The sequence below is a fragment of the Sparus aurata genome, chromosome 8, assembly GCF_900880675.1.
Source record: "Sparus aurata chromosome 8, fSpaAur1.1, whole genome shotgun sequence".
In the NCBI taxonomy this organism is placed as follows: domain Eukaryota; kingdom Metazoa; phylum Chordata; class Actinopteri; order Spariformes; family Sparidae; genus Sparus; species Sparus aurata.
Genome location: NC_044194.1, coordinates 31,694,668 through 31,721,349, shown reverse-complemented (window position 1 = coordinate 31,721,349; position 26,682 = coordinate 31,694,668). Strand labels below are relative to the sequence as shown.

Sequence of the window (26,682 nt, the reverse complement as noted above, 5' to 3'; positions counted from 1 at the left end):
GAAGTCTGGGTGTCCCTGCTCAGGCAGCTGCCCCTCGACCCGGCCCCGGATAAGCGGACGATAATGGATGGATGGACAGTTCTATGTGAATGGTTTAATCATCATTTGTTTCTCAAGATATAAATGACAGATTATATGATGCCATTCTTTTCTCCCCCTAAGCGATTGCTGATAACCAAACACAAAAATATTTCATAACCATGTTCAGTGGTTGTCTAGTGTTAATGGTTTGACAGGTTTTTGTCACAGCTTAATTGTAAAAACAGCCACAGCGTAGCTGATGGAGCATATTGTGAGCCGTAGTTTCCCCTCCAGAAAACTCAGCGTCACTTTGGCTGGTGCAGCTACAGTGTTTCTGGGTTCCCTAGGTGAAGCAGACAGGCCAGTTGGTGAGGCAGCAGCAGAGCAGCGTGCCAGCTGGCCTGTTCGCTCAACCTGAAGAGCCTTGAGACAGTCTGACAGTAAATAGCAGCTGTCTTCTTGACTAGTATGATTACGCCCTCTACTGTTCAAACAGTACTATCCAGTGACTAGGAGAGGTAGTAGAATGCATTTATATTGATTTCCTTAGCTTTCCATTAGCTTTACGAGCAAAATAACTTGATATGTTGGTAGATATCTTGCAAAATTCAATGTATTGTATCGGCCAATACCAGGGACAGGGACAGATTTTGTGTTAACTTCCAAACTGTGCAGGATACAGTCATAAAACGTAAGAGTTCTCTAGTACTCATCAAGACAAGTACTAAGAACTTTTCTTAGTAGTTGCTTTTCCATCACCAGTTTTACTGTGCCAAGTTGAGCCGAGCCTCGTCGGTGATGGACTTGCTCCAAAGAAGGCCAAAGCCAGGCCCTCTCCGCCTCTGAAGTGGGCTGCAGTGATGTCTCGTGACTGCAGCCTACTCATTGCAAGCCCTTGTCTCACTAAAAATCGATACTCAACTCATATCTGTGCAGGGAAACTTAGGGAAAGCTGTGTACTACTTACCCAGTATGGTTGTGATATGATAACTATCATTGCCGTGCGGCCTGGCTGAGGTTAAACATGAACAAATACATTCAGAAAATGAATACCATAGAACTTTCTTATTATTTAGTTTGACAGCCAGTCACAACTGAAAAAGAATACAAAAGTCAACAAGTTTGTTAACATGACACTTAGTAAAAGAAGGATAGAGATGAGTGCAATACACTGCTAAATTCAACCTGGCACAACACTGAACTACCCTGAAACCCTAAGGTCAGTCAAAGCAGTAACAGAGATGAGAAGTATTGTATAAGCTGGCTCAGATTTCTATTTGGTCCACTTTTCACATGTTCAGTCTAAGTAGAACTTTCTTCTTCGACATGTGGGGAAGGGATGGTGAAAGAACAAATTCTTTCAAAATCAATTTTTGTGTATTTGGTGCAAACAATGGATATGTTTATTCAGCATCTTTCTGACATCATCATGATGACTCACCCTTCATGAATGAACTCCTCCAATGCAGCGCATTCAGACACCAGCTGAGGACACTGGCACTGCAGAGCCACGAAGGACAGAATAGGCAACAGGTCATCCGCACCACTGTCAGACCAAAGGAAAAGGAGGCAGTAAGATCAAGTAAAAGAGGAAAACACAAGTAAATAAATAGACCTGTAAGGGGGAAAATGTAGTGTGACACTGACAGAGTATGATGGTATGTGTTCCCCAGGGCACTGAATGGAAACTAAATCAAATGTAGCTCTTAATGGGAGCAAGCTCAGGGATGGAAATGATAAAGCTTTTTTTCTCTCCCAGAGATCTGTTGGGAGGACAAATTGCAGTCTGGGAGATGATGACAGTCTGATAGCATTCTCCCTGTGTGCAGACAGTGACCATTTGTTTATCAGGACTCACACGCAGGGCTAACCGCTTGCTTGCTAGTTTGCGTGAGAAGGTAGGTTGCTGGCCCTTGACTGACCCAGCCGCATGCAACTAGATACTGTCCTCCCACAGGTTCTTGAAGGTGTGGACAGGCTCATGTAACCACTAAGAGCTTGACCTCACACACAAACAAACACAAACACACACACACACACACCGGAATTATAATCTTCTGAGTTCAGTACTGTAAACACACACATCAATCCACTCTCACGAATACTGGTGTCTCTGCATTCCAAGGATACAACACACTATTCCAAAATGCAGAAATACTGATTCCACGAAAAGATTATGCTCCATTATGGGTTACAAGCATTTAAATTTAATGGAGACTAAAACAAGTCAGAAAACAGCAACAATTGGTAGAGGGGTAAAATATTCTTAATTAACAGGATACAGAGAATGAGTGGTGCCCAACTTAGCAGCACAATAGAAGAGAGACAAGAAAGGGAAGTGGACAAAAGAACACAAGAGAACAAATGAGCTCCTAGTTGGTCAAGGACAAAGAACTGACAAAAATGGAACTGCTGGTCAATGAGCAAAGGAGGGCAGCGAGTACAATAATGTGTGTTTGTGTGTGTGAGAAATTAGAAACTGTATGGCGGGGCAGCAAAAAAAAAAAAAAAAACGCTGAAACAATGGGGAACCAAATATACAATGTAAATATACAATTGATTAATTCCTACTGAATGTAGGTTAGTTAGTTAACAATGCAATTAGTTATAAATCCACTTCCATCCATCAGTAAGGCCTTGATCAAAAACAATATATGAGTCACAGTGACACACAGAGAGGCAACTTGTATTTAGATGACCAAGAACAGCAGTCATATATGGGCTGCAAATCAGTACAGAACAAACTTGATGGCAGAGTGGAAGCAGGAAAGTATACATTCCAAATTTAGTTTAGAGATACATTTAAGAGTCAAAATGTTCATTTCACTTCTGAGTGGCACTTTTACAAGTAGTTAACAGGTATGAGAGACTTAAAATTATAGCTTTTTAAGACCTTTTCAAGATTAAGAAACAACAAATCATGTCTTTCTTATTCAAGCACTGCAGATAATTATCAAATCAACCTATGCGTTTGTGGTCAAACACACAGGCAGTGTATCAAAGGGTGTCGTTTGACAATGGGCCTGATGTTGGGATCTGTACATGCTGTAACATGTTTCTTTACATCTGGAGAACAAGATTTGTAGACGAGAGCAACTCCGGAGCACTGCAGTAGTTCATTATAATGATGTTTGTCACACATTTTACTTGAATCAAGTGCAGCTTCTTGCGATTTCGTTATTGCACTTGGCCATATTGTGATTTCGATTATATTTAGATTTATTGTGCAGCTCTAAGCTTGAACTCAAAAGTTCAAATTTAAGACCATCTCATGTTAAAGGCTTAACATTTAAAAACAGAGTCTGAATTAGAAAAGCAGCTGTCCCTTTAAAATGCTGGCTTTTATTCATATATTTTCTATTCTGGCCAAGCTGTAATGATTTTCACCAGAGATTATTGCAGATGATAAATCCTGGGATGACATGATGCATGACTGTTTTCTTGGTCTCCAAAATATCAACAAGAAAAAATAAATCATCTTAATGTGGTTTGGCCATGTTCAACTCATGTTTCTAGGTAACAAAACAAATTTCACACAACATAATTTAGTTTTCATTTTTTGGAGCTACACTTTGTTACCAAGTTATATATTTTACTGGGACTTCGAGCACACACAAAAATCCTTTGTCACAACTTTTTTGGGCAGTAAGGTTTTAGAAGCACTGTTGCCCAACCAACTCTGCTTTCTCTGATCATTTCACACTCTCGCTGATGCAAGGAGACAGATATGGAGCAGGAGACATAGCCTCAGCTAGTCTCAAAAATCATTAGTGCATCTAACAAGACGGAGAAAGGGATGAGAGCAAGAGTGTATGAAAACAGACAAGATATCAGATGACTCAAAAATAAACTTGCAAAACCATGTCCCTTCTCCAGAAGGTGTTTTTGTGCTGGTCTATACACAAAACGGTGTCGACATATAAAGTATACAAAGAAAACCTTTTAAATGTTGGTAACATATCCCATGGTAATTCCAAAACTGGTTTCACAAACCACCCAGTAAATGCTCCTATTCTAGCCCGAGATCCCCACCCACCATAATAAAAAAAGTTGGCTCTGGGTTCCTTTACTTGTGTGTTCACTGGTAAACTCTGTTTTTGCTTGTAAAACAGAGTTAATCAGTCAATTAGTTTTCAACTGAAATTAATTGCAAGATATTTTGACAATTGATTAATCATTTATTTATATATTCTTAAGAGTTATTTCTTAAGAAACAATGACACAATTCTCAGATTCCAGCTTCTTAAATGTGATTGTTTTTTTCCTGACATTTCATGACGCTCATCACTTAATCAGAATAATTATCAATAGGTATCACACAAAGAATTGTTAGATGCATCCCTATTGTGATATACTAATGCAGAAATATTCTCAGTCCACTTACTTTAAGATAAGTCTTAAAATATTCAGTGATGAGGTTGATGACTGGTTTATCTCTTGGATGTGGTTCAAGGGACGATACACATTAAAAACACATTTCTCGGCATATTCCTATTTGTCAGTATCTCAGGCAAATTTTGTCAACATAGACCAAATTAAATTCCACTGCACACTGTATGTTAACTATTATGGGTGCTTTAACCCCCCAAGCATTTCTCTGAAAGGACTCCTAAATCCCTCCATCTAATATTCTTCTCTTCCTCAAGATCCTTGTTGGGTGCTGGATCTTTTCCAAAACGAAGATATGGCGACCCACTTTTAGGCCTGGCCAGGAAGAGGCACTATAGGGGGCAATAGACCTAGGAGAGCTCCTGCTGTGCCAGGCTTTGCTGAGCACTGATGAGTCCTGACAGTGTAGCTACCAAGGCAGAGAGCCCTTAAATAATGCTTGGGTACTTCCACTGGACTTTGGGGCAGCCTTTTCCTCCCTATTACAATCATGGATATAATGCAGAAATTATTAAATCAAATGTTTGATGAGGTGTATCTTGTGAAAATTCAACTACAAGAATAATACAACCTCTAACAGTCCTACTCTGTACTTCACAATGTCCTTACCTTTTAACCATCAAACTGTTTTAATTTAATTACAGCAGAAGGAAACTGTTCAGTTGTTGAGATATACTGAGATTGTTGAAGTTGATGAGATGTGAAATGGGGTTCAAAATGAAGAAAAAGGGAAAATTATTTTTTCACCCTTCGTTTATGTATCTGGTTTACTTTAATGAAATTAGAAAAGAACATTTATTCATTATTCACATATGTAATTAAAATGGACAATTTTGTTGAAATATAGAATTGTACTTTCTTTAATTTCACAGTCGGTTGTCAGCTACATACAGAAGTTGATAGGCTACGTCAACATACTCTTCAAGACACTGAATCAGACTGCAACTTGGGCATAATAATGTTCTGGACCTTCGTTTGAGGAAATTTGGTCTAACTGCACCTTTTGAGGTTTGAATTGAATACCCCTGATGAACAGTAAATATTATAGTATAGTACAATGCATGTGATGCCAAAGCTTCAAAAAGCTGCCACTTGTTGCAGCTGATATTTTACTTACATGGCAGCTGTTTTTGGTGTGGAGTCTACCTCATGAAGACACCTGTAATCCTCGGCACAGGCACAGATCAGCCGTAATGTCCTAACTGTAATGAAACATAGTAGTAGAAATTAATATAAACCATATTCAAGTGTTGTCCTTGGACCAAATTTTAAATATACAGAGACTGAAAGAGAGCACTGGTCTAACTGAGCAATTTAGAAAAATGGCTTTCTGTAATTAAAAGCAACTACAAAATTGGTCCAAGAATGCAGAGCAAAAAGAACGGATCAATTAAATATTAAATGTGGGCGATGGTGGATGATCTGCAATCTGACCAAACCAACCAATGTTCCATTGTGGTTAATAAATCGCAAACGGTGCATTAAACCAGTCAGAGCTTCATTGAATTGATGCATCAAATGTTATCAAATGTTGTACACTTACAGAAGCTCACATTTCATCAAAAATCCAATGTTAGGAATGCATTCCCGGTAGGATTTAGACTTCTGATTTTCTCAAAGGAGTTTGTTTGCCCTTGTATTTTGATAGTATTTGTCCTTGAACGCTGCCATGATAACCTAATTTCCCCTCAGTTAATAATAAAGTTATCTATCTATCTATCTATCTACCTACCTACCTACCTACCTACCTACCTACCTACCTATCTATCTATCTATCTATCTATCTATCTATCTATCTATCTATCTATCTATCTATCTATCTAGTGAGGAGATCATCCTCCTCGCCCTGAATGAGAATGTATCAGGTTAATGATTAATATTTCCATATGTTATGTATCAATCTGTAATTTATCTCCACTGCACAGGTTATGGATTTGACCCGTTTTGTTTGGGGGGGATGCAGTTTAACTATTATTAAATGAAAAGTGTGAGTGACAATTTATCAAAAAGGTACAGTGTGTAATATGTAGTGGCATCTAGCAGAAAAGACTTGGCAGAAATAGAATATAAGAGTGGGTCTCCATCCATGGAGGTCACCATGTTGGACCCCTACAGTAGCCCACAACGGAGCGTACACACTGCTGAGAGCCTTTTGAATTTCATGTGGCTGCTGGAAATGACCGGGTTGGAAGAAGACAAATAAAAGGTGCTAGTCAGTGATGTTTCCTGCAAAACACTCTGTATTGTGAAACCACAATTTTACTGGAGCAGGAGGTGCGCTGCAGTGCGTGTCTGTGTGTGTAATGACTCTGATTGTACTGGACAGGTCAAAAGAACTATTGGAAAGGAAACTTTTCAATCACTGAAAGCAGCCTCTAATCATGAAAGCACAGTGTACATGTGCTGTGAACCTGCCTATCAAGGTGCATCTCACTGTATGAATACTGAGCCCTCTATATAGTAGGTTAACCCTTGTGCCTTCCTCAGGCATTTTTGTAAATTTTTTTCAACTCAAGACCTTTTGATTTAGCGATCATTTTGGCTGTGTTACAGCTTGTGGCATGGATTTTTGTAGGAACTCTTCTTTTTAGTCAAATTTTTTAAATCCAGTGTCTTTTACTCTTACATGTCTTTTATTTTCCTGTAATGCATTTTGCACCCTCTAACCACCTCTGTGGCAAAAATGTACACGCACAAAATCTGCCATAAAATACTCATACATCAATATTTTTTTCTGCTTTTTTTTTTGCTTGAATCCCTTAACCAACTTGTTTCCTGATCAAAATGATCAAATATTCATTAATTTTCAGGATTTTAACCCTTTAAATGCCAGTTTTATTATTTGAATTACTAATTATTTATTAAAAAAAAACACACAAAAAATGTATTATTTTCCATATAATAAGTAGTAGGCTGATGGGGCTTTGGTGGTGATTAGAGTCTTTGATATATCAAAGATTACCAACAAAATTGATTTGATTGCATTAGTATATTTTATGTAGTAACAGATACTCCCTCTAACCACCTTCGTGGCAAAAAATGCCCCATTGACTTCCATTAAAACCACATTTTTAAATCTCACTACCATTACAGTATAAAACCATGAATTCTGTAATGTCAGCATGCCATTTTGAAGAAAACTAGTGATATTTAACATTTTTGATGTATTTCACCAGATTCGACCATTTTCCCATTGTAGGCCGATGCATGAAATTCTTGTATTTTTGCCAGTTATATTATGGAGCCGGGTGACTACCAGGGCCCTGTGTGTGTGTGTGTGTGTGTGTGTGTGTGTGTGTGTGTGTGTGTGTGTCTGTCTGTGTGTGTGTGTGAGATAGAAAGTGAGAGAGAGTGAGAGTGAGTGTGTGTGTGTGTGTGTGTGTGTGGTGTGTGGTGTGTGTGTGTGTGTGTGTGTGTGAGAATCTGTAAGCATGCACTGATCACTTCAGCGGTGAAAAAAGGTCATCTTTTGAGGAATGTGTTTCATGTGTCTTTGAAAAGGTGCTTGAGTGAAAACATGCCTTTGCTGTTCTCAAAAACAAAGCAAAAACAACAGTTAGTGTGTTTATGCACCTGGCTGCTTTCACAGCCAAAGATAAACATGCAACTTGTCTGAGGGGTCATTTCATTAGTGAGCAGAGAGGGTGCAAAAATGAAAAGGCATTTCAGAAGAGAAGAGGCATTAGAAATGGTCATGCAGCCTTTATCTGACAGCGAGCTGCAGGATTCATCAGGGGAAACCACAATCTTCGAGGGGGAGTCTGACACAGAAGGCTCGCTGGAGTCTTCCACGTCTGTGAGTGCCTCTGACCCATCCTCTGAGAGTGAAGCGGGCACTGAGGATCCTGTCCATCCTAAAAGTCAGTGGACGGGCAAGTGTGGTCTCCATCTCATGCTGAGACTCTGTGCTACATGCAGGCACCCACCGGCATGATGCCAGGGCCCATGGGAGATGCAATATCAAGAATCCATAATGTAGCATCATCTTTTGACCTTTTCTTCACTCCTGACCTGATCCAGCTCATTTTGCAAATGACAAACTTATACGGGAGGCATTCAGTGTCAGGATGGAGTGACGTGGATGCCCAAGAGATTCGGGCATACATGAGACTTCTCATCCTGACAGCGCCATTGACCAGCTCCACTAGAAGGAGAGGTGTGTGCTGGTTGTGCAGAGGCCTGAAAAAGAGGTCTTCCACCACCAAGTGTGCATTTGTAGGGAACACTAGGTCACATGCTGCAGGACCACACACACACACACACACACACACACACACACACACACACTTTGAGACCTCCTTTCTGTCCAGAAGAAGAAGAAGAAACAATAACTTTGATATTTCAACAGCAGCTGTAAACTTGTATTTCATTTAACCCTCAGATTACACACACACACACACACACACACACACACACACACACACACACACACAAGCGCACACACACACACACACACACACACACACACACACTATCCATGTATCTGTTTCTCTCAAACACACACACACACACACGTCGTATATTCAATGCCTGGATATTTCTGTTTATATTTCATATTTTGTTCATATTTCATATGTTCTATTTTGTTTTTTGTTGTCTAAATTTCCAAAGTTGTTGCAGTTTGCACAATAAGAGTTCACACTGATGAATCAGATGTTGATTTAAAAACATTTCACACACACACACACACACACACACACACACAGGGCCCTGGTAGTCACCCGGCTCCATAATATAACTGGCAAAAATACAAGAATTTCATGCATCGGCCTACAATGGGAAAATGGTTCAATCTGGTGAAATACATCAAAAATGTTAAATATCACTAGTTTTCTTCAAAATGGCATGCTGACATTACAGAATGCATGGTTTTATACTGTAATGGTAGTGCAATTAAAAAATGTGGTTTTAATGGAAGTCAATGGGGCATTTTTTGCCACGAAGGTGGTTAGAGGGAGTATTTGTTACTACATAAAATATACTAATGCAATCAAATCAATTTTGTTGGTAATCTTTGATATATCAAAGACTCTAATCACCACCAAAGCCCCATCAGCCTACTACTTATTATATGGAAAATAATACATTTTTGTGGGTTTTTTATAGATAATTATAATATAACTGGCATTTAAAGGGTTAAAATCCTGAAAATTAATGAATATTTGATTATTTTGATCAGGGAACAAGTTGATTAAGGGATTCAAGCAAAAAAAGCAGAAAAAAATATTGATGTATGAGGATTTTATGGCAGATTTTGTGCGTGTACATTTTTGCCACGAAGGTGGTTAGAGGGAGTATTTGTTACTACATAAAAAATACTGATGCAATCAAATCAATTTTGTTGGTAATCTTTGACATATCCAAGACTCTAATCACCACCAAAGCCCCATAAGGCTACTACTTATTATATAGAAAATAATACATTTTTTGTGTTTTTTTTTTTTTTAAATATAATTGATAATTCAAATAATCAAACTGGCATTTAAAGGGTTAAAATCCTGAAAATTATTAAATATTTGATCATTTTGATCAGGGAACAAGTTGGTTAAGGGATTCAAAAAAAAAAGCAGAAAAAAATATTGATGTATGAGGATTTCATGGCAGATTTTGTGCGTGTACATTTTTGCCACGAAGGTGGTTAGAGGAAGTTTTTTTAAGGAAGGCACAAGGGTTAAACACTGTGACATTGACTTAAGATCAAGGGCCCACTGACATTTATTACTGCAAATGCTTTCTGTTGCTCTGAGATGAGCAAGCAATGCTCTTGATCACACTTTTTTTAAGACCATCGGTCTAAAACTAGCAACAACACTTTCACTTAATCCACTGGATAGTGGCTGAAGTGGCACATAGGCTTTCAGGTCTATATCCACTGGATAGTGTCCGCTGCGTTACGTCCGCCACGCCAGCGGAGCTGATAGGTTTCACTGTAGTCTCTGCGTATCTGCTCTGTCCCAGCTCTGGCAGTCTGTAGTCTAGACTGCGTGTGCCACCAGGTGGTTGTTGGTGCGCACTGCAACTAATGCAAAATCAGCTGGGTAAAATAAAGTCACCCTTCCTTTTCTGATGTGTTGTGGCACCTTTAAAGCCGTGATAATGGCATCATCTGAAATGAGAGACATCTGTATTGCACTAAAAACACTGATTTGTTTAAAGAAGCTCAGGTCATATGAACATTGCCTTACATTCCGTTGACCTAATTGTAATCATATATGGCGCCTCATGTCATTTCAACTGCCTACTTGAGGAGTAATTAGTATATGGCTGGACCATGTCTGGCCATGGTGCTAAAATGTGGCCAATTAGTTAATGGGGTGGCCAGTGAAATAGTTTACAACATGCATTTCTGGAATGGAAATTCTCATGTGTAAAAACCATACAGTATTTGAGGAATGAAATTAGTTACCTGCGCATCTTAATTTTGAAAGGCCATCAGCCAATGAGCAAACGCTACTCAACTGCCTTGGCCAACCATGTAACTTTGTTTCACCCACTAACTCATTAAGACTTGCATTGCATAGAATGCATTTTGATAACACTTTTACCATCATACCATCCAAAGTACAAAGATATTATGGAAAACAGCATCCTGCTGCATAATCTGCTGTCAAAATAATCCCACTTTTAGTTTATGGATTAATAAATCTCCTTACAGCATGCAGACAATAGAAAAAACATTTCTTAAATAAAATTACTTGTGAAATAAATACTTTTTAATACCTTCTAAGTCCTTTATGACTTGTTGAGAAAACTAAATTCAATATCTTAGACTTGTCAAGACCTACAGATAATCTGAAAAAAAAGTGGCTCGGATGAGAGTCAGCACAAAATCTGAGGTAATGGTACAGAAAAGGGTGGTTTTCCTTCTTGGGATTGAATGAATACACTCCAAGAGAAGCCATCTGTCCTGAAAGTCAACCTCTGTGTGAGTAAGAATACAATCAACACAATCTGACTCACCAATACATTCCAACTTCCTCTGTGGACAGCAATCTGTAATGAGAAGCTTAAGCTCCTGAACAGCAGATTCATAGGGGTAGGAACCAGGTTCTTGGGGGAACAGTTTCAAGGGAACGCCAACAACTCCAGGCGAGGCATCCTGGTACAGCTTCATACTCATCTCAAAGGCCTGCTCTCTTTCCCTGTGGACCTTCCTGAGAAAAAAAGACAAACGTTAGCAGAGTAAAAACACGAGAGAAATAATTATTTAACAATGGATGTTTGTAAGTGAGGCACACAACGAGGCATTCTGGAAGAAGAAGGGTAGTTTAACTAAGGACTAATTTGCTGTAGCTGACTGGTTAATTTGACAAATTCCAGGGAAAAACATCAATGGCAATTTGATGACAGGAAAAACATTTGCAGGGGGACCTTTAGGTGGCTTTGGCATGTGTTCCAACTGAACAACATAACTGTGCTTATGGGTGAGAAGCCTGCAGCAGAGCCTGCAGAGACATCACAGGGGGCCACATACCGTCAACCTTGCCTTATCAATATTAATTAACTCTGGCCTGAAGAATTAAGGAAAATATGAATCTGTCTTTAGCTCTTGTGCTCCTTAAACCTGTAACAGGTCCCTGTCTGTCATTCCACGAAGAGTCTGTGCCAGGTAATTTTTTGTGGCATTATTTTGATTTCATATGGGTCAGAATAAGACCACCTAACGAATCAAGTCAAATCACTTCTAAGTTACTCTCAAACAAAAAGGTACCATCTAGAGTAGGAATGACAGAAAACTGAATGACACATTTGTATATGGTATTGCAAGATGTCCTGCAATCATGTGAAAAGAGATCGACACATTCAGTAAATGTCATTATTGTTGCAGTAAGCTGGGAAGACACAGAGTAGCACTGCCACATGCTTGTCATCAGAGATCTTGACCCACACTGTATTTCTAGGACACAATACATGCAATTCAAACATAGATTTTCACTTTATGTGCATTATAATGATAAACATGAACAGTACTGACTGCCTGAACTCCTTCTGACTTCCTAAAAGTCTACCATGTCTTTGCTCTGCATTTATTTAAAGAGTTAAGTTTAAATATTAAAATAAAAAAAATAAAAAAAACACTAAATGAATTTAAATGCCTCTAACTGTCTTGTATCTATAATTTGGTTCATTTAAATTTCACACAGCGTTGTTTTTATCAAACAATTTTCAATGATCAATCAATGAGCAGTCATTCGCTTAAATGAATACTGTTGTATTGTTGCATGTGCAAGCTAACTGAAGACTAATATTTTTACATTACAATTTACAAAGTACACAATTTATCTTGAATTACTTTCCTATCTTCCTCTTATCCTTTTCACAAAAGGCTCTCTTAGTTTTTAGCCTTCATTTAACTGATTTGTCTTCCAGATTTGTTTTTCTGACAACAAATGAAATAATGATAAATACTAATTTTTGATCGTCTTCTTTGTTTTGCTCTATTAAGAGCACACTGCTCTATATCAACACTGAGAAGATCCAGAAGTATTGAGCTTCCTCAGGAGATAAGGAAGCTCAATACTTCTGGGGTAAATAAGAACATTCTACAGACATTTTATTACTCCTTCATAGAGAGTGTCATCATTTCTCCAACACCTCTCTGCTGATTCAGCCCCATAAGCCTGCAAAACAGAACATGCCTGCAGAGAGCAGTCAAAGTCTGCTCTGTTGCTGCCTCTCAATGCACAACCCAACCTACAACCCACATGAAGGCCAGTTGGGTTTAAGACTCACAAGTGGCCCTAATAACTCTGGAACTCAGAGCTCACACATGACCCTAATGATCCTGAAAGGCCCCACACATAAGCCTGCAAAGTTGAAAGCCTGCAACTCCCTTCCAGTTAGTAAGAACTGAAGAAGCCTCTTGGATGAGAGGTGAAACATCTTCAAGAAACTGAAACAGGACAAGTTGCCTACAATATAGCAATTAGATTTACCATGAACTGGATTACTAAGAACCTTCTGCAACATGTTTTAGAGATGTTAATTCAGTTTTACAATCATTTTATGGGATCTAGATTTCACTTCTGTTGAATTGTACTGTGTTACACAGTGAGGTGTCTTTTTTTAATTACAAACTTTAGCATTATAAACTGGGTGGACAAAATAATAGAAAAAGATGCCAATACCTGTTCATGCATGACCATAGCATAAGACTACATTAGCTTTGGCTAGGTGTACCTAATAAACTGGCAACTGAGTTTATACACCTCAAGCATTCAAACACTATACATGTGTATAGTGACAATAAAGGAATATTCTATTCTATTAAACGTTTCCTCGTTGACACATCTGACAAGTTTTAAAACTGGTTCTTCCGGTGTAGTAATTATAGATTTTCTTGTTAGTCAAACAGACAGAAGTGGAGCTGATGCAGCAGACTGTGAGCTGTAGTTGCCCTGGTAAACAAACCACCATGACTGGCTCTTGCAGCTGTAGTGTCTCTGGGCTCGGTGGGTAGAGTGAACAGACCAGTTGGCAGAGCAGGGGCAGGACCGCCCGTCGGCAGCTCGCCTCTCCACTCTACCTAACAAGACCAGAGGCACTGTGACAGCAGAAGACTTGGAGAGAGGCTGAAGAGGTCAGTCTGTTTATCCACAAAACTAGAGTTTATAAACTTCCAAAAGACATTACCAGAGCTACTGTGTATGTCAACAGTTTGAGTCAAACACAGAGAAAGCAACCAAAGAAGCCAACCAATTGGAGGCGAAGTAGGATGGGTCATGTGAGAAGATCCATAATCCATAATATACGCTTACCTGAAAAGAGCCAACAGGGCGCTCCAAAGTGGCGTGAAGAAGGCTTCCTCTATGCTGGCAAGGCACAGGTCTTTAGAGCTGGCAGTGTTTAGACACTCAAAGGATAGCAAACACAGTGACAGGAGCTGATCTGTAACATACAACCACCACTACCATTTAATATTCAGCCACGATTCCATTGACCGTATGTACAATTCTGTCTTAACATTTTCACCAGTAACAGGTAAGACATATTCAGCATATGCTGTCACAGGCACATACATCCTCTATCATAATGCTCACCAATTGCAATATGAATGTCTTTGACAATGGCCTTCAGGTGTTCTGTCAGTGCTCGCATCTCCATCTCCTGAGTGTTTCTCTCGTCCTGCATCGACTGATCGTAGGTCAGCTCTAAATCTGAGCCAGTATCATCTGTGCTGCTGTGGGGCTGGGCCCAGTCCAACTGGGTCAAGAACTGCTCCAGATCTTCAAATGAGTTCTCCCGATCCACCGAGACCTGTGTGTGAGGCTCCTCTACTTCCTCATCATTATAATTGGTGTCAAGGTCATGAGAGAGTGAGGGGGAAGAGCCAGGGCTGAAGATCTGGCCACTAGCGCTCTTGCCTAGAGTCCTGGTTGGCTTCCTCAGGTTCTCTGTATGATCAATAAAGTTGGCAAATGTATTAAAGATAATGTAGCACCTTTTACTGAAGTGTTTTAACCTATAGCTACACAGGGGAACAGCATGGCTCCTTTGCCATTACTTTATTACAATTTATTACTGCATTACAATAATAACATGTACATTCCTTTTAGTCATGATAGCGGCGTGGCCACACACCATTTTGCATACCTCCTGATTTAGCAGGCAGCTGAAAATAAAAAAGAACCTGAGATGGAACCTTGAGGGACACCAAAGGAGAAAGTAGCATGAACGATGGATGAATAATCAGTCATAACTTTAGTAATTTGTGGTTTAGATATTATAAGTAAAGGGCCAGGTGTGTTCTTGCTTGGTTGGAATGAAAACCTGCAGCCACACAGCCCTTTACTGGATCAGTTTGACACCAATGGCTTATCTTGAATGCCTTGTACACGTTCAAGACAAGCAGCTGACAAGATGAACCAAATGGATGTGAATCCATTATTTTCTTGAACAATCCACAACACTAGCACCTGGCTTGGGTCCTACCTGGATGAAGAAGGTTATGAGTGCTGCGTGATGGGCTCAGTGTCAGAGCAGGACTCTGAGGGAGGCCTTTGCTGACAATGGGGTAGAGCCTGTTGTAAAGTCGGTACTGGTGTTTCCTCAGCAGCTTCACCACTGGATGGTCAGACCGGCTGAGGACATAGTTAAACACAACAAAATGAAACACATAAATATAGAAATAAAATAAACTGATACACGGCTTTAGAAACTCTAGGAGGAATCTGTAGTAGCAACATTTCTCATTTGCATTTAACCGCACATATTGTTATCTTGGATTACCTTGCACAGTTCTATTTCACGTAACTGAACAAAACCTTGTGGTTAATTACACTTTTTCGCACTCTGAACTATGACTTGGCCCAACTATGAACTGTTTGACTTACTTTTTGTGACCTCGCTGATTAATGTACAAGTGCACAGTAGCACTCTGTGCTCCCCGCACACGTGTCATGTGTTGGGTACATCCAAGGCTGTCTGGCCAGTTGGACAGATTTGGGAAAATCTCCCTTTCTCAAAATATCTGAGTGTGCAAACTGTAACTTTGTCCTTTGCTTTACCACACAAATCTATTAAATTACATCGAGACAACCTTGTGTGAATCATTTATTATTTGTTCACCTCTAAATGAGATTTTCCACCACAGAATCCATAGACATACAAATATGATTTTTATGTATATATTCTGTATATTGCAGAGCTGTTGTATTGGCTTCAACTTCAGTTTGTCAAGTAACAACCTGAGTCATACCAACACAAGACCTCCCGAAAGGTCAAGACCAAACCACTGTTTGTCTTGGCCAAGCCGTGTAATTACACCACCATGTGATGCACTGGGGACTTTTTCCAAAAAACTAACATTGTGAAAGACGCAAAAAAATAAAAACCTCATAACCCCCAAAAATGACTAATTTTTTTGGCCCAATTTGGACATTTCAGTCCAATACAATTTGGAGAGTCTTGACGAGCCTCACAGTTACATTTTATCCCAATCCAAGTTAGCTCACTAAACCGGAAGGTAGTCGGCTTGGTCGTCAGAAGTCGCATGTGCATGCTCTATGGCACCCCAGCTGGACAGCCACCGCCACTATTAAAGTCTGATTCTGTGAGAAACACTAAGTAGTTACACATTTTCTACAAGTTTGTATGAGCAAGGTCTTTCAGGTCCAGGGAAATTCTCCCTGAATTTCAGTTTCAATAAAACTATTTTACTTTCTTTCCTTTACAGCCTATCTCTGGAAAAAAAAATGATTTACTACACCTAAAAACTGGATCACATTGGGACAAAAACTCAAATTTTATCTTTAACTGTATTTGAAATGCTCATGTTACAGACACTTACCTAAACAGGTATGAGACTAGACCCGACACTAATGCAACATCGTCAGGATTCTTCTTCATGTTAGCTTTCCACAGTTTGGGCCAATCCTAAGGAGACAGATATATATAAAAAAAAATTAGTGGCAACTACATTTAGTATTTTAAATAACTGATTGATTGGTTGACTCATTTTAACTTAACAGATCAATATAAAGTTGATAAGTACAAAATGTACAATTATTTTCATCAGTTGTGTGAGAATGATAAGAAACAGCTACACATAAGTCTAGAGTTGTTTGCCTCAGTCATAATATTCAGGCTTTGATAGCCAGACCAAGCAAGTGCTACTAAAGGCATCACTTGGAGCTGAGGTAACTTGGTATGGCTTCTTTCAGTAGTTTTAACACATTTATAATGATTACTTGCAAACGTACATGATCTTGCTCATACTCCAGTACATTTGTATATAGAATACGCTGCTCTTGCTCCTCTGCAGTCATTGCGCCAGATGCTGCAAATCTCCTGTAATTACAAAAACACAGACAAAATATTTTGAACATCTTTACTTGCTTCACTGCGCTGTAACCAATTGTAATGGCATACCAGTCAGCTAACTATGTATTATTGAAACATACTGACCAGTTATCCGTATTATCATCTTAAGTATCAACATTCTTTCCAGCCACAATGCATTATTTTGGAAGTGACTGAGCTTGAGACTCTGACACATACACATACCATCCACAGATACAGTTAAGCGGGCAGATTCACTGTCCCTTCTACATGTTGGTTTAAATTTCAGACCTGTCTATATGAATTAGTCAATAATTAGTAGCTATTCTAATAGCTACCAAAAATATGGACATGCTGATTTATTTCACACATTTTCTGTGTAAATGCAAAATAGAATGCCAGTACATGTACTAGACCTGTCATGACTGTAGATTCTTGGTTGTTGTGTCTGGTTTTGTCTTGTAGTTTCTTGTATTTGATTTCTGTCTATGTATCTTGTCTTGTGTCTTGTTTTTCCCATGCCCTCATGTGTCCTTTAAGTTCTCCTGTGTTTTTTCCTATGTTCCCTCTGGCTCCCTCTGTCCATTGCCCTGGTCCCTTCATGTTCTCATGTGCTCCTCCCCTTCGTTATCTCACCTGTTGGTCCACCTCACCTGTTCCTCGTCTTGTCATCAGTGTTTGTGTATTTAGTCTCTGTGTTCCCTTCACTCCTTGTCTGGTCATTGTTTTTGTCAGCGCTCCCGTCCATGTGCCTGCTCCTGTCTGATCCTTGTTCCCCACGGTATGTGTTTTGGATTTGAGTTTTGCATTTTGCCTTTGATTTGAACTTTGCTTTTGATTTGAACTTTGTCTTGCTGTTTTTGGTTGCTACTTTGCATAGCTTTCTTTTGTTACTTTGCCTCTTGCCCCCGTTTTGTCTGCTTCTGTTTTTGTGAAATTCAGCTTTTGTTAAATAAAAGCTCGCCTTTTGTTTCCCAACGCCTTGCCTCTCGTGTGTTACTGCATTTGGGTCCACCTTCCCCTTTCCATAGTCTTCCCTTTAAAACCCCGACCTGACAGAATGACCAGACCTAAAATGGACCCAGCAGACTACAGCCTACAGCTTTGTAGGCTAGGGGACAGACTGTTGGAGGTTGTCAGTGGAGAGGCTGACACAGAAAAGAAGCTAAGAGCCATAGCAAGTTTTGATGAAGAACTGTTTATTAGGCCTTGGTTGAAGGAAATTCCGTGTGTCGCACTCTTTATAGCGGAGCTGGCTAACCTCAGAAAGGCCTTGGTTTCTTCAGCCGCAGCCAAGCTACCAGCCCATGCCTCAGCCCATGCCTCAGCTAAAATGTCTCCTTTTTGTGGAACCCGGCGGGCCTACAAGGCTCCACCGAGAAAGCGACAAGCCCGTCCACGTCCTGGCTCCCTGAAGTCAGGCTCTGGGGTCCCAGCCCAAACTCCTGCCTCAGCTCCGGCCACGGACCATGCCTCAGCTCCGGCCACGGACCATGCCTCAGCTCCGGCCACGGACCATGCCTCAGCTCCGGCCACGGACCATGCCTCAGCTCCGGCCACGGACCATGCCTCAGCTCCGGCCACGGACCATGCCTCAGCTCCGGCCACGGACCATGCCTCAGCTCCGGCCACGGACCATGCCTCAGCTCGATTCCCAGCTCCTGTGTTGGCTGCCCAGCCGATGCCAGCTGGGTCATCCACTTTGACGGAATGGCTGACAACGGTTCCAGCTGGCCCTCAGTCGGCGGCCCGGTCGACACCTGCCAGTGGCCGTGGACCCGATGGCGCCTGTTCCTGCCACTTGGGGTGGTCGGAGGACCGGCCGAGGCCCATGCCGAGTCCTGTCCCAGCTTCTCGGTCGGAGGACCGGCCGAGGCCCATGTCGAGTCCTGTCCCTGCTCCTCGGTCGGAGGACCGGCCGAGGCCCATGTCGAGTCCTGTCCCTGCTCCTCGGTCGGAGGCCCGGCCGAGGCCCGTCCCTGCTCCTCGGTCGGACGACCAGCCGAGGCCCATGCCAAGTCCCGTCCCAGCTCCTCGGTCGGAGGACCGGCCGAGGCCTGTCCCAGCACCTCGGTCGGAGGACGGGCCGAGGCCTGCTCCTGCTCCGAGTCCAGTGCCGAGTCCTCGGTCGGAGAACCGGCCGAGGCCTGTCCCTGCTCCTCGGTCAGAGGCCCGGCTGAGTCCCATGCCAAGTCCAGACCCTGCACCTCGGTCGGAGGCCCGGCCGAGGCCCGTTCCTGCACCTCGGTCGGAGGCCCGGCCGAGGCCCGTTCCTGCACCTCGGTCGGAAGGCCTTCCTGCACCTCGGTCGGAGGCCCGGCCGGGTCCCACGCCGAGGCCCGTTCCTGCACCTCGGTCGGAGGCCCGGCCGGGGCCCACGCCGAGGCCCGTTCCTGCACCTCGGTCGGAGGCCCGGCCGGGTCCCACGCCAAGTCCAGCGCCTGCTCCTCGGTCGGAGGCCCGGCCGAGTCCCACGCCAAGTCCTGTGTCTGCTCCTCGGTCGGAGGACCGGCCGAGGCCAGTACCAAGTCCAGTGCCAGCTCCTTGGTCGGAGGCCAGGCCGAGGTCGTCTGCCGCCAGCGACCCTTTATTGGCTCACAGGCCACCAGCTCCCTGCGAACCTCTGTTGGTGGTCCGGCCAAGGCCCAGGAGGGTTTCCCATTCAGCGATCCGGCCTCTAGAGGGCTTCAGCCTTCGCCTCCGCCACCGGCCTCCAGTGGGTCCCAGCCCCCGCTTCGCCGCCGGCCTCCAGTGGGTCCCAGCCCACGTCTTCGCCGCCGGCCTCCAGTGGGTCCCAGCCCACGTCTTCGCCGCCGGCCTCCAGTGGGTCCCAGCCCACGTCTTCGCCGCCGGCCTCCAGTGGGTCCCAGCCCACGTCTTCGCCGCCGGCCTCCAGTGGGCCCCAGCCCACGCCTTCGCCTTCGCCGCCGGCCTCCAGTGGGTCCCAGCCCACGTCTTCGCCGCCGGCCTCCAGTGGGTCCCAGCCCACGTCTTCGCCGCCGGCCTCCAGTGGGCCCCAGCCCACGCCTTCGCCTCCGCCACCGGCCTCCAGTGGGTCCCAGCCCCCGCTTCGCCGCCGGCCTCCAGTGGGTGCCAGCCCACGCCTTCGCCTTCGCCGCCGGCCTCCAGTGGGTGCCAGCCCACGCCTTCGCCTTCGCCGCCGGCCTCCAGTGGGTGCCAGCCCACGCCTTCGCCTTCGTCGCCGGCCTCCAGAGCGCCCACGCCTTCGCCTTCGTCGCCGGCCTCCAGAGCGCCCACGCCTTCGCCTTCGTCGCCGGCCTCCAGAACGCCTACGTCTTCGTCTTCGTCCCCGGCCTCTAGTGGGTCCCAGTCCACGTCCCCGACCTCTAGGGGGCCCCAGCCCACGCCCCCGGCCTCCAGTGGGCTCCAGTCCTCGCCTCCACTCTCCTGTTTTGGACCTTGGCCCTCCTCCTGACCCCCCTCCACCCTCCCAGCTTCACTTGGACTTAAGTTTTGAGGGACATCTGGGAGCTGTCCCTTGAGGGGGGGGTACTGTCATGACTGTAGATTCTTGGTTGTTGTGTCTGGTTTTGTCTTGTAGTTTCTTGTATTTGATTTCTGTCTATGTATCTTGTCTTGTGTCTTGTTTTTCCCATGCCCTCATGTGTCCTTTAAGTTCTCCTGTGTTTTTTCCTATGTTCCCTCTGGCTCCCTCTGTCCATTGCCCTGGTCCCTTCATGTTCTCATGTGCTCCTCCCCTTCGTTATCTCACCTGTTGGTCCACCTCACCTGTTCCTCGTCTTGTCATCAGTATTTGTGTATTTAGTCTCTGTGTTCCCTTCACTCCTTGTCTGGTCATTGTTTTTGTCAGCGTCTGTCTTTGTCCATGCTCCCGTCCATGTGCCTGCTCCTGTCTGATCCTTGTTCCCCACGGTATGTGTTTTTGGATTTGAGTTTTGCATTTTGCCTTTGATTTGAACTTTGCTTTTGATTTGAACTTTGTCTTGCTGTTTTTGGTTGCTACTTTGCATAGCTTTCTTTTGTTACTTTGCCTCTTGCCCCCGTTTTGTCTGCTTCTGTTTTTGTGAAATTCAGCTTTTGTTAAATAAAAGCTCGCCTTTTGTTTCCCCACGCCTTGCCTCTCGTGTGTTACTGCATTTGGGTCCACCTTCCCCTTTCCATAGTCTTCCCTTTAAAACCCCGACCTGACAAGACCATCATATCTCACTTTCTGTTAAGAAAAAAAACAATCTAACAATACTCATCATTTGAAAACAATAACCAGAGTTTTCCCTCTCTAATAATTTTGAGTGGGTATTTTTAGTGGAATGGCAAAACTGAATTTCTAACACTGACATAATCCTTTCCAAGAATTTACTGAGTGCTTTAATCTAAGATAACAACATTAATATATAATGCCACAGACTTTTTAGTGAGGCTTTTTCATGCACTATTACATGCATTTTTTTTTTTTTTTTTTTTTATTTAAAAGCTTAGGAGGCACGAGAAGGAACTAACTTAAGACAGGGTTATAGTTAAACTGAATTTAGTCAAAGTCAATAGCAAAGTTCTGGATCCCTTTCAAAAGGTTATTATAGCTATGTGTTTCAGTAACATGCATGCTTGTAAAGAGGCATCCACACAAATTTTTAGTGTGGATAACCATGGCGTACCTGTTGGCCTCTTCCTGTAGTCTTAGTCTTCTCTCCTCCATCTTCCGCTGGAGCTAATGTTACAATGGACATTAAGAAACTTAAGTCCTAACAAATAAGGGGAATCAATAAAACAAACCAGAAAAATCAAAAACAGCCAATGACCTAAAGCAGGGGTTCTCAACCTTTTGCAAGCTGGGCCCCCCCAAAGCTGGTTCATCGCAGAACACAGCCCCGAAACACACACACACGCACACACGCCGACAGGGGCCCATGAAGGAAGAAGGAAAAAAACGAAAGAAAAAAAACAGCTGTCCAGAATTGCCAAAGGCCCTGTTTTGGTGAATAAAATTATCTGGGGGCTGGTCGGTAAGGTAACGCTGAGTGGCCTTGATGCCTGTCAGTCATGATGAGTCTCGTCTTGTCACCTCTTTGATGTGTCTGCAGTTGAGCACTGTGATGCGTGTCTCTCTCCCCGGCCGGGAGAGTTATCGTACCGTAAAATACCAAATAATAGTCGGGGCATTTATTTGTTTCAATCAGTGAACATACCAGGCGGCAATTTGGGACAGACATTTAATTCCTTTCTCACAAAAATCCGGGATGAAAATGTCACAAACTTCACCAGCTTCTCGGTGAATTCTCTGGCATCCTTCTGCAAGTGAAGTTGTTGCGGCGGAGGAAACGATTCAGCCAACCAGCACTCGCTGCAAACTCCTCATCTCTGCTGTCACTCACAGTGGCGTACATTTGTTTCTCCATCGTCCTGATCATTTTGCGGGACACTCTCTCGTGGCGTGCCCGTTTGCCGATAACTCATTCCCGCATGTTTATCTCAGGCTCCTCGCTAGCCTTCTTCCTCCCTCCAGCAGGCAGCCTGGCCCTGTTGCTGTCCTCCTCGGACAGACGCTGAAGCTCAGTTTGATTTTTCCGCCAGTCTCTCACTCTCTTGGGGTCGACAGAGAAATTTCTAGCGGCTGCTTCTCCCGAGATTTCCTCTGCACATTTTACGACAGAAAGTTTGAATTTAAAGTCGTACTTTTTATTTTTTGCTGCACCGGAGCCAGAAAAAGCCAAGAAAAATGTGCAGTGTCAGTGGTCACGTCTTCTTCCTTGATTTAAAAAAAATTAATGAATTATTTATTTATTTGGATATTATCAAAATATACATCTGCACCCAGCGTTTAAAGGGACCCTGCAGTTAATTGAAACCCGGCTATTATTTGGTAATATACGGTACATTTACACCCCGCTCTGTACGCCAGGGCGGGGACGGCGGCGGCCATGCGCATCCGCGATTCATTTGTAGCCTGGACGCGGAGTGGTGTGTGTCTCCTCTCTGCTCCAACTGCAGGCTGGACTGCTGCGCGAGGTACTGAGGGACTGACCGCCTGTGAGTGCTTTTGGACGGGGGAGGGACTCACGGCAGCACCCGCTGCTCGTTGAGCACAGTAACTGCAGAGTGATACGTGCTTTCAAGTCAGTCTCCAAACACCACAAAAGTCTCCAATAACACCAGTCGCTTTTGACAAACAAACAAAAAGTTGCCAGAAGGATGATTTGTTTGTGTGTTATAATAGTCCAACCACTTACATTTTGACATGGGGGGGAATTTTCGTGATTTTTTATTAATTAATTTTAGCCTACTTAGGCCCCCCCGGGAGAGTGTCCGCGCAGTATTAATATTTCTCGTCTGCCCATTCCTGCACACACCTCACTGCACCTACTTCAGGGAATTGGACAGCTAGGAAAATGTTTACAGAAGATATAAGGAATATCACACACTGCTTCAGCGAAAAAAATTGATGATTTTAGTAAAGCTGGCTTTCATCTTTCTACCACATAGCGATATAGGACACCAGCTGACAACAGAAGGATACAGCATCCTGTCTGGCTTTGGCTATAATGAGGTTCTCCATCATATGCCTTTGAAGAGAAAGCGTCTGTAATGGAAAAAGAGGGGAGGAAATTGCTTTAAATACATGCATTCATGCAATTAAATATGTCTGAGGAACAATATAATATAATGTTATATTAACATGTGAATTGCCCCTGTCGAGAAAAATCCAGTTTATCTCAGAACTAACATAAGGTATTACCAGCATTACCAATATTCAGGTAGTTTCTACCAACATAGTCTCACGTAGCCATCCCCATCTTCTCAGTGCTGGAGAAATATACACATACTGTACATCCAACATAGTGAGGTCTGGAAATGTGTTGCCAATCACTATGTCACACCCTATCCTCATTCCCATCTAAAATCTACAATCCATTCACAAAAGTCATTAAAATGGTGCTTTACCGTGGGTAATTTAACACTTTCGCACACTACAGCGGACAGATACACAGACACCATTTTCAGCCATGGAGTTACAATACTTTTATCCAATTCTTGTACAATTGTTATGTGACTGAAAATACATATTTCCACTGCAGTGGACATGACGCACAAAAGTCATACTCTGTATTTTTTATTTTAGATCAGCTTTATTTTGTATGCTTTATTTCAAATAATGCTATAATCTAAAGTTGAACAGTTTAAGGAAACATTCAAAAGTTTTCATGATTTAATCTAAATATAGGCATTTCTTTTCTAAATAAAGGTCCAATGGGCAGAAAATATCCTTTGGTGCATAACATCCACTATTGTGGAAAGATGCATTTTCAGTCATAGACAAAAATGTACAAGAACAATGTTATCAAAATCTGTTTTAAGTAGTTGAAAAGTATTGTATGTACTTGTCTGGTTTCCAGATAGTTAAAATGACTGTATAGTTATTCTTGAATAACTTTTTAAGGAGGCTACACAACTTCTTCAAAGTAACATATTGCAGGAAAAAAACTTTATTGGCATGATTTTTCACAAGCATTGAAAAAAAAAGGTTTTTACTTTGAGATTCGATAAATGACGCATAAAAGCGTTAAGAAGCAACCATTGCCATGTTACAGCCTGCACCACAAAGATAGGGAAAACACAACATGACCAAAAGTCTAAATTACAACAAAACTACAGCTATTTCAACCGCAACCTAAAGACGGTATTAAAACTTGAGGTGATCCCTGCCAGAGTGGTTTGCATCACACACTTAAGTTCCTGTGAATGCTGTGATACTGACATCCTGAACAAACGCAAACAGTTTAGCGGTAGTGCCGCGCGGTTCTGAGGCTTTGACGTCTGAAAACTGAATGTTGCCTCTGTTAAAACATGAAGTAAGTGCTGGCTGACAGTTCAGTGTGCCTACGTAGCATTAATTAGCGAGCATATAGGCGACTTACTTTACCTTTACAAAAGCCTTCAGTTTTCTCCAGTAAGCACATTTTCCGTGTCTGAATGACAAGTTCACGTGAATGACAACGTCTCCGCAGAAGCAAAAAGTGAATATCGGGATAAGCGTTTCAGGTCAGAGCATGTCTCTTCATCGTGACCAATTTACTCATTAATCGTTTTGTGAGTCTCGCTCACCATTATTTCACTGTCAGGCGATTGTTTTCACCACTGAGACAAGTATGATTGGAGGAGAAAGTGCTGCTTTTTAGCTGAGGCGTTATCTATTTAACAACCCATGCGGTACAGAGATCACTACACTGCTGCCTGACTTCCACCTCACGCAGGTATTCATTCATCATCAAGATGCGGCAAGATATCACACCAGAAGTATCGCAAGAAATTCTTAATCTCTTTCCGTTTTTTTCCCCCCACCCCACACGAATAAATTGTTAAGTGAGAGGCTGTTTCGCAAAAGCAATAGAAGGAATACACGTTTTGGGTATTCCTTAAATTTACAAAAGCCCATTGATACTAGAGCCATCTTAATTTCTTAATTACAAAGATATAGTGTGAAAGGAATAGCTTAAACAAGTGAAAGGTGCATTTCAGCCCAAAGTCATATTTTTTCCTGCTACCTGTAGTGCTATTTTTCCATGTAAATTGTTAGGTGTGAGTGGCCAAGTTGCAGAGATATCGTCCATAGAGATGTCTGCCTTCTCTCCAATATAATGGAAAATAGAAGAAACTTGGCTTGTGGTGCTCAAAGCGCCAACAATATAATTGCAGACTAAACAGCAATGTCTTTTCCAGAAAGCCTGACATGCGTACTCAAGCTAATCCGCAGACCTTGTTGGGAGCAATTTCCTGTAGGAACTATTTTCTTTCCATATTATAGCGCAGAAGGAAGTGAGCATCTACTCATGGACAAGAGGCTAACTAACCAAGCCAACTAAGCTAGCTAGCATTATAGCTGAGCCAAGGAGGATGCAATTAGTAGCCTCTTTCACACTGCCGTTTGCATGCGGGGATCCTGCGCCAATTCTCCGCACCCTCCCCTGTGTGAAAGTTTGTTTCAGATGCGAAGAGGGGGGAAATTACGCTCCGGCGCTGATCCGCCTCTGGAGGTAGTATCAGGGCCGCATTATTGGTGAGCCATCCCAGTGTGAACGGATAATCCGGAGGCGCGGAGCGGGGGTGTGTCGGTCGTGCAGTCTGAAAACTGCACAGGTCCTTCACTCAACTAAATACAGAGAAATGTCCCACAAAGCAACGTTACAGAACCGAACAAAAGTAACGTAGTAACTGTAACTGTCTTTGGCAACTTATATGAGGGAAACAAATACCACAGCTGTACGAGGAGAAGCGTCCGTCCTCCTGTCCGTCCTGCCAACTCTTCGTCACATTTCTGCCCGAAAAACAGCGTCTGTCACCGGCAAAAACTTTAACTCACCAAGTGTTTGTGATGAAAATAAATCACCGCGACCGTCAGCTCTCCGGACCGAGACTTCACCGAACTTTACACCAGAAAACAGCCTCCATCCCCGTGAGTGACAGAGTCAGACAGCAACCTGTTTACTGATGGCGATTATGTATAATTATGTAAAATTA

The 26,682-nt window shown here is 42.7% G+C and overlaps 1 protein-coding gene across 8 annotated transcripts in view; it reads right to left on the bottom strand.

Moving 5' to 3' along the window:
• vps9d1 (VPS9 domain containing 1) overlaps window positions 1-26,682 on the bottom strand; it is a 67,075-nt gene that overhangs the window by 24,080 nt on the left and 16,313 nt on the right. For 7 of the 8 annotated variants that reach the window (XR_003984871.1, XM_030425371.1, XM_030425369.1 and 4 more), the window contains 10 exons: window positions 23,684-23,746; window positions 21,825-21,877; window positions 17,112-17,199; window positions 16,700-16,785; window positions 15,343-15,491; window positions 14,451-14,804; window positions 14,169-14,298; window positions 11,371-11,564; window positions 5,528-5,612; window positions 1,463-1,567 (listed from right to left, as the gene is read on the bottom strand). Coding sequence is in view for 7 of the 8 variants with exons in the window: in XM_030425371.1 (XP_030281231.1) it covers window positions 1,463-1,567; window positions 5,528-5,612; window positions 11,371-11,564; window positions 14,169-14,298; window positions 14,451-14,804; window positions 15,343-15,491; window positions 16,700-16,785; window positions 17,112-17,199; window positions 21,825-21,877; window positions 23,684-23,746 (1,307 nt within the window). In the remaining variant the exon portion in view is untranslated. The remainder of the gene's footprint in view (window positions 1-1,462; window positions 1,568-5,527; window positions 5,613-11,370; window positions 11,565-14,168; window positions 14,299-14,450; window positions 14,805-15,342; window positions 15,492-16,699; window positions 16,786-17,111; window positions 17,200-21,824; window positions 21,878-23,683; window positions 23,747-26,682) is intronic. The other variant, XM_030425373.1, reaches the window with a different exon arrangement.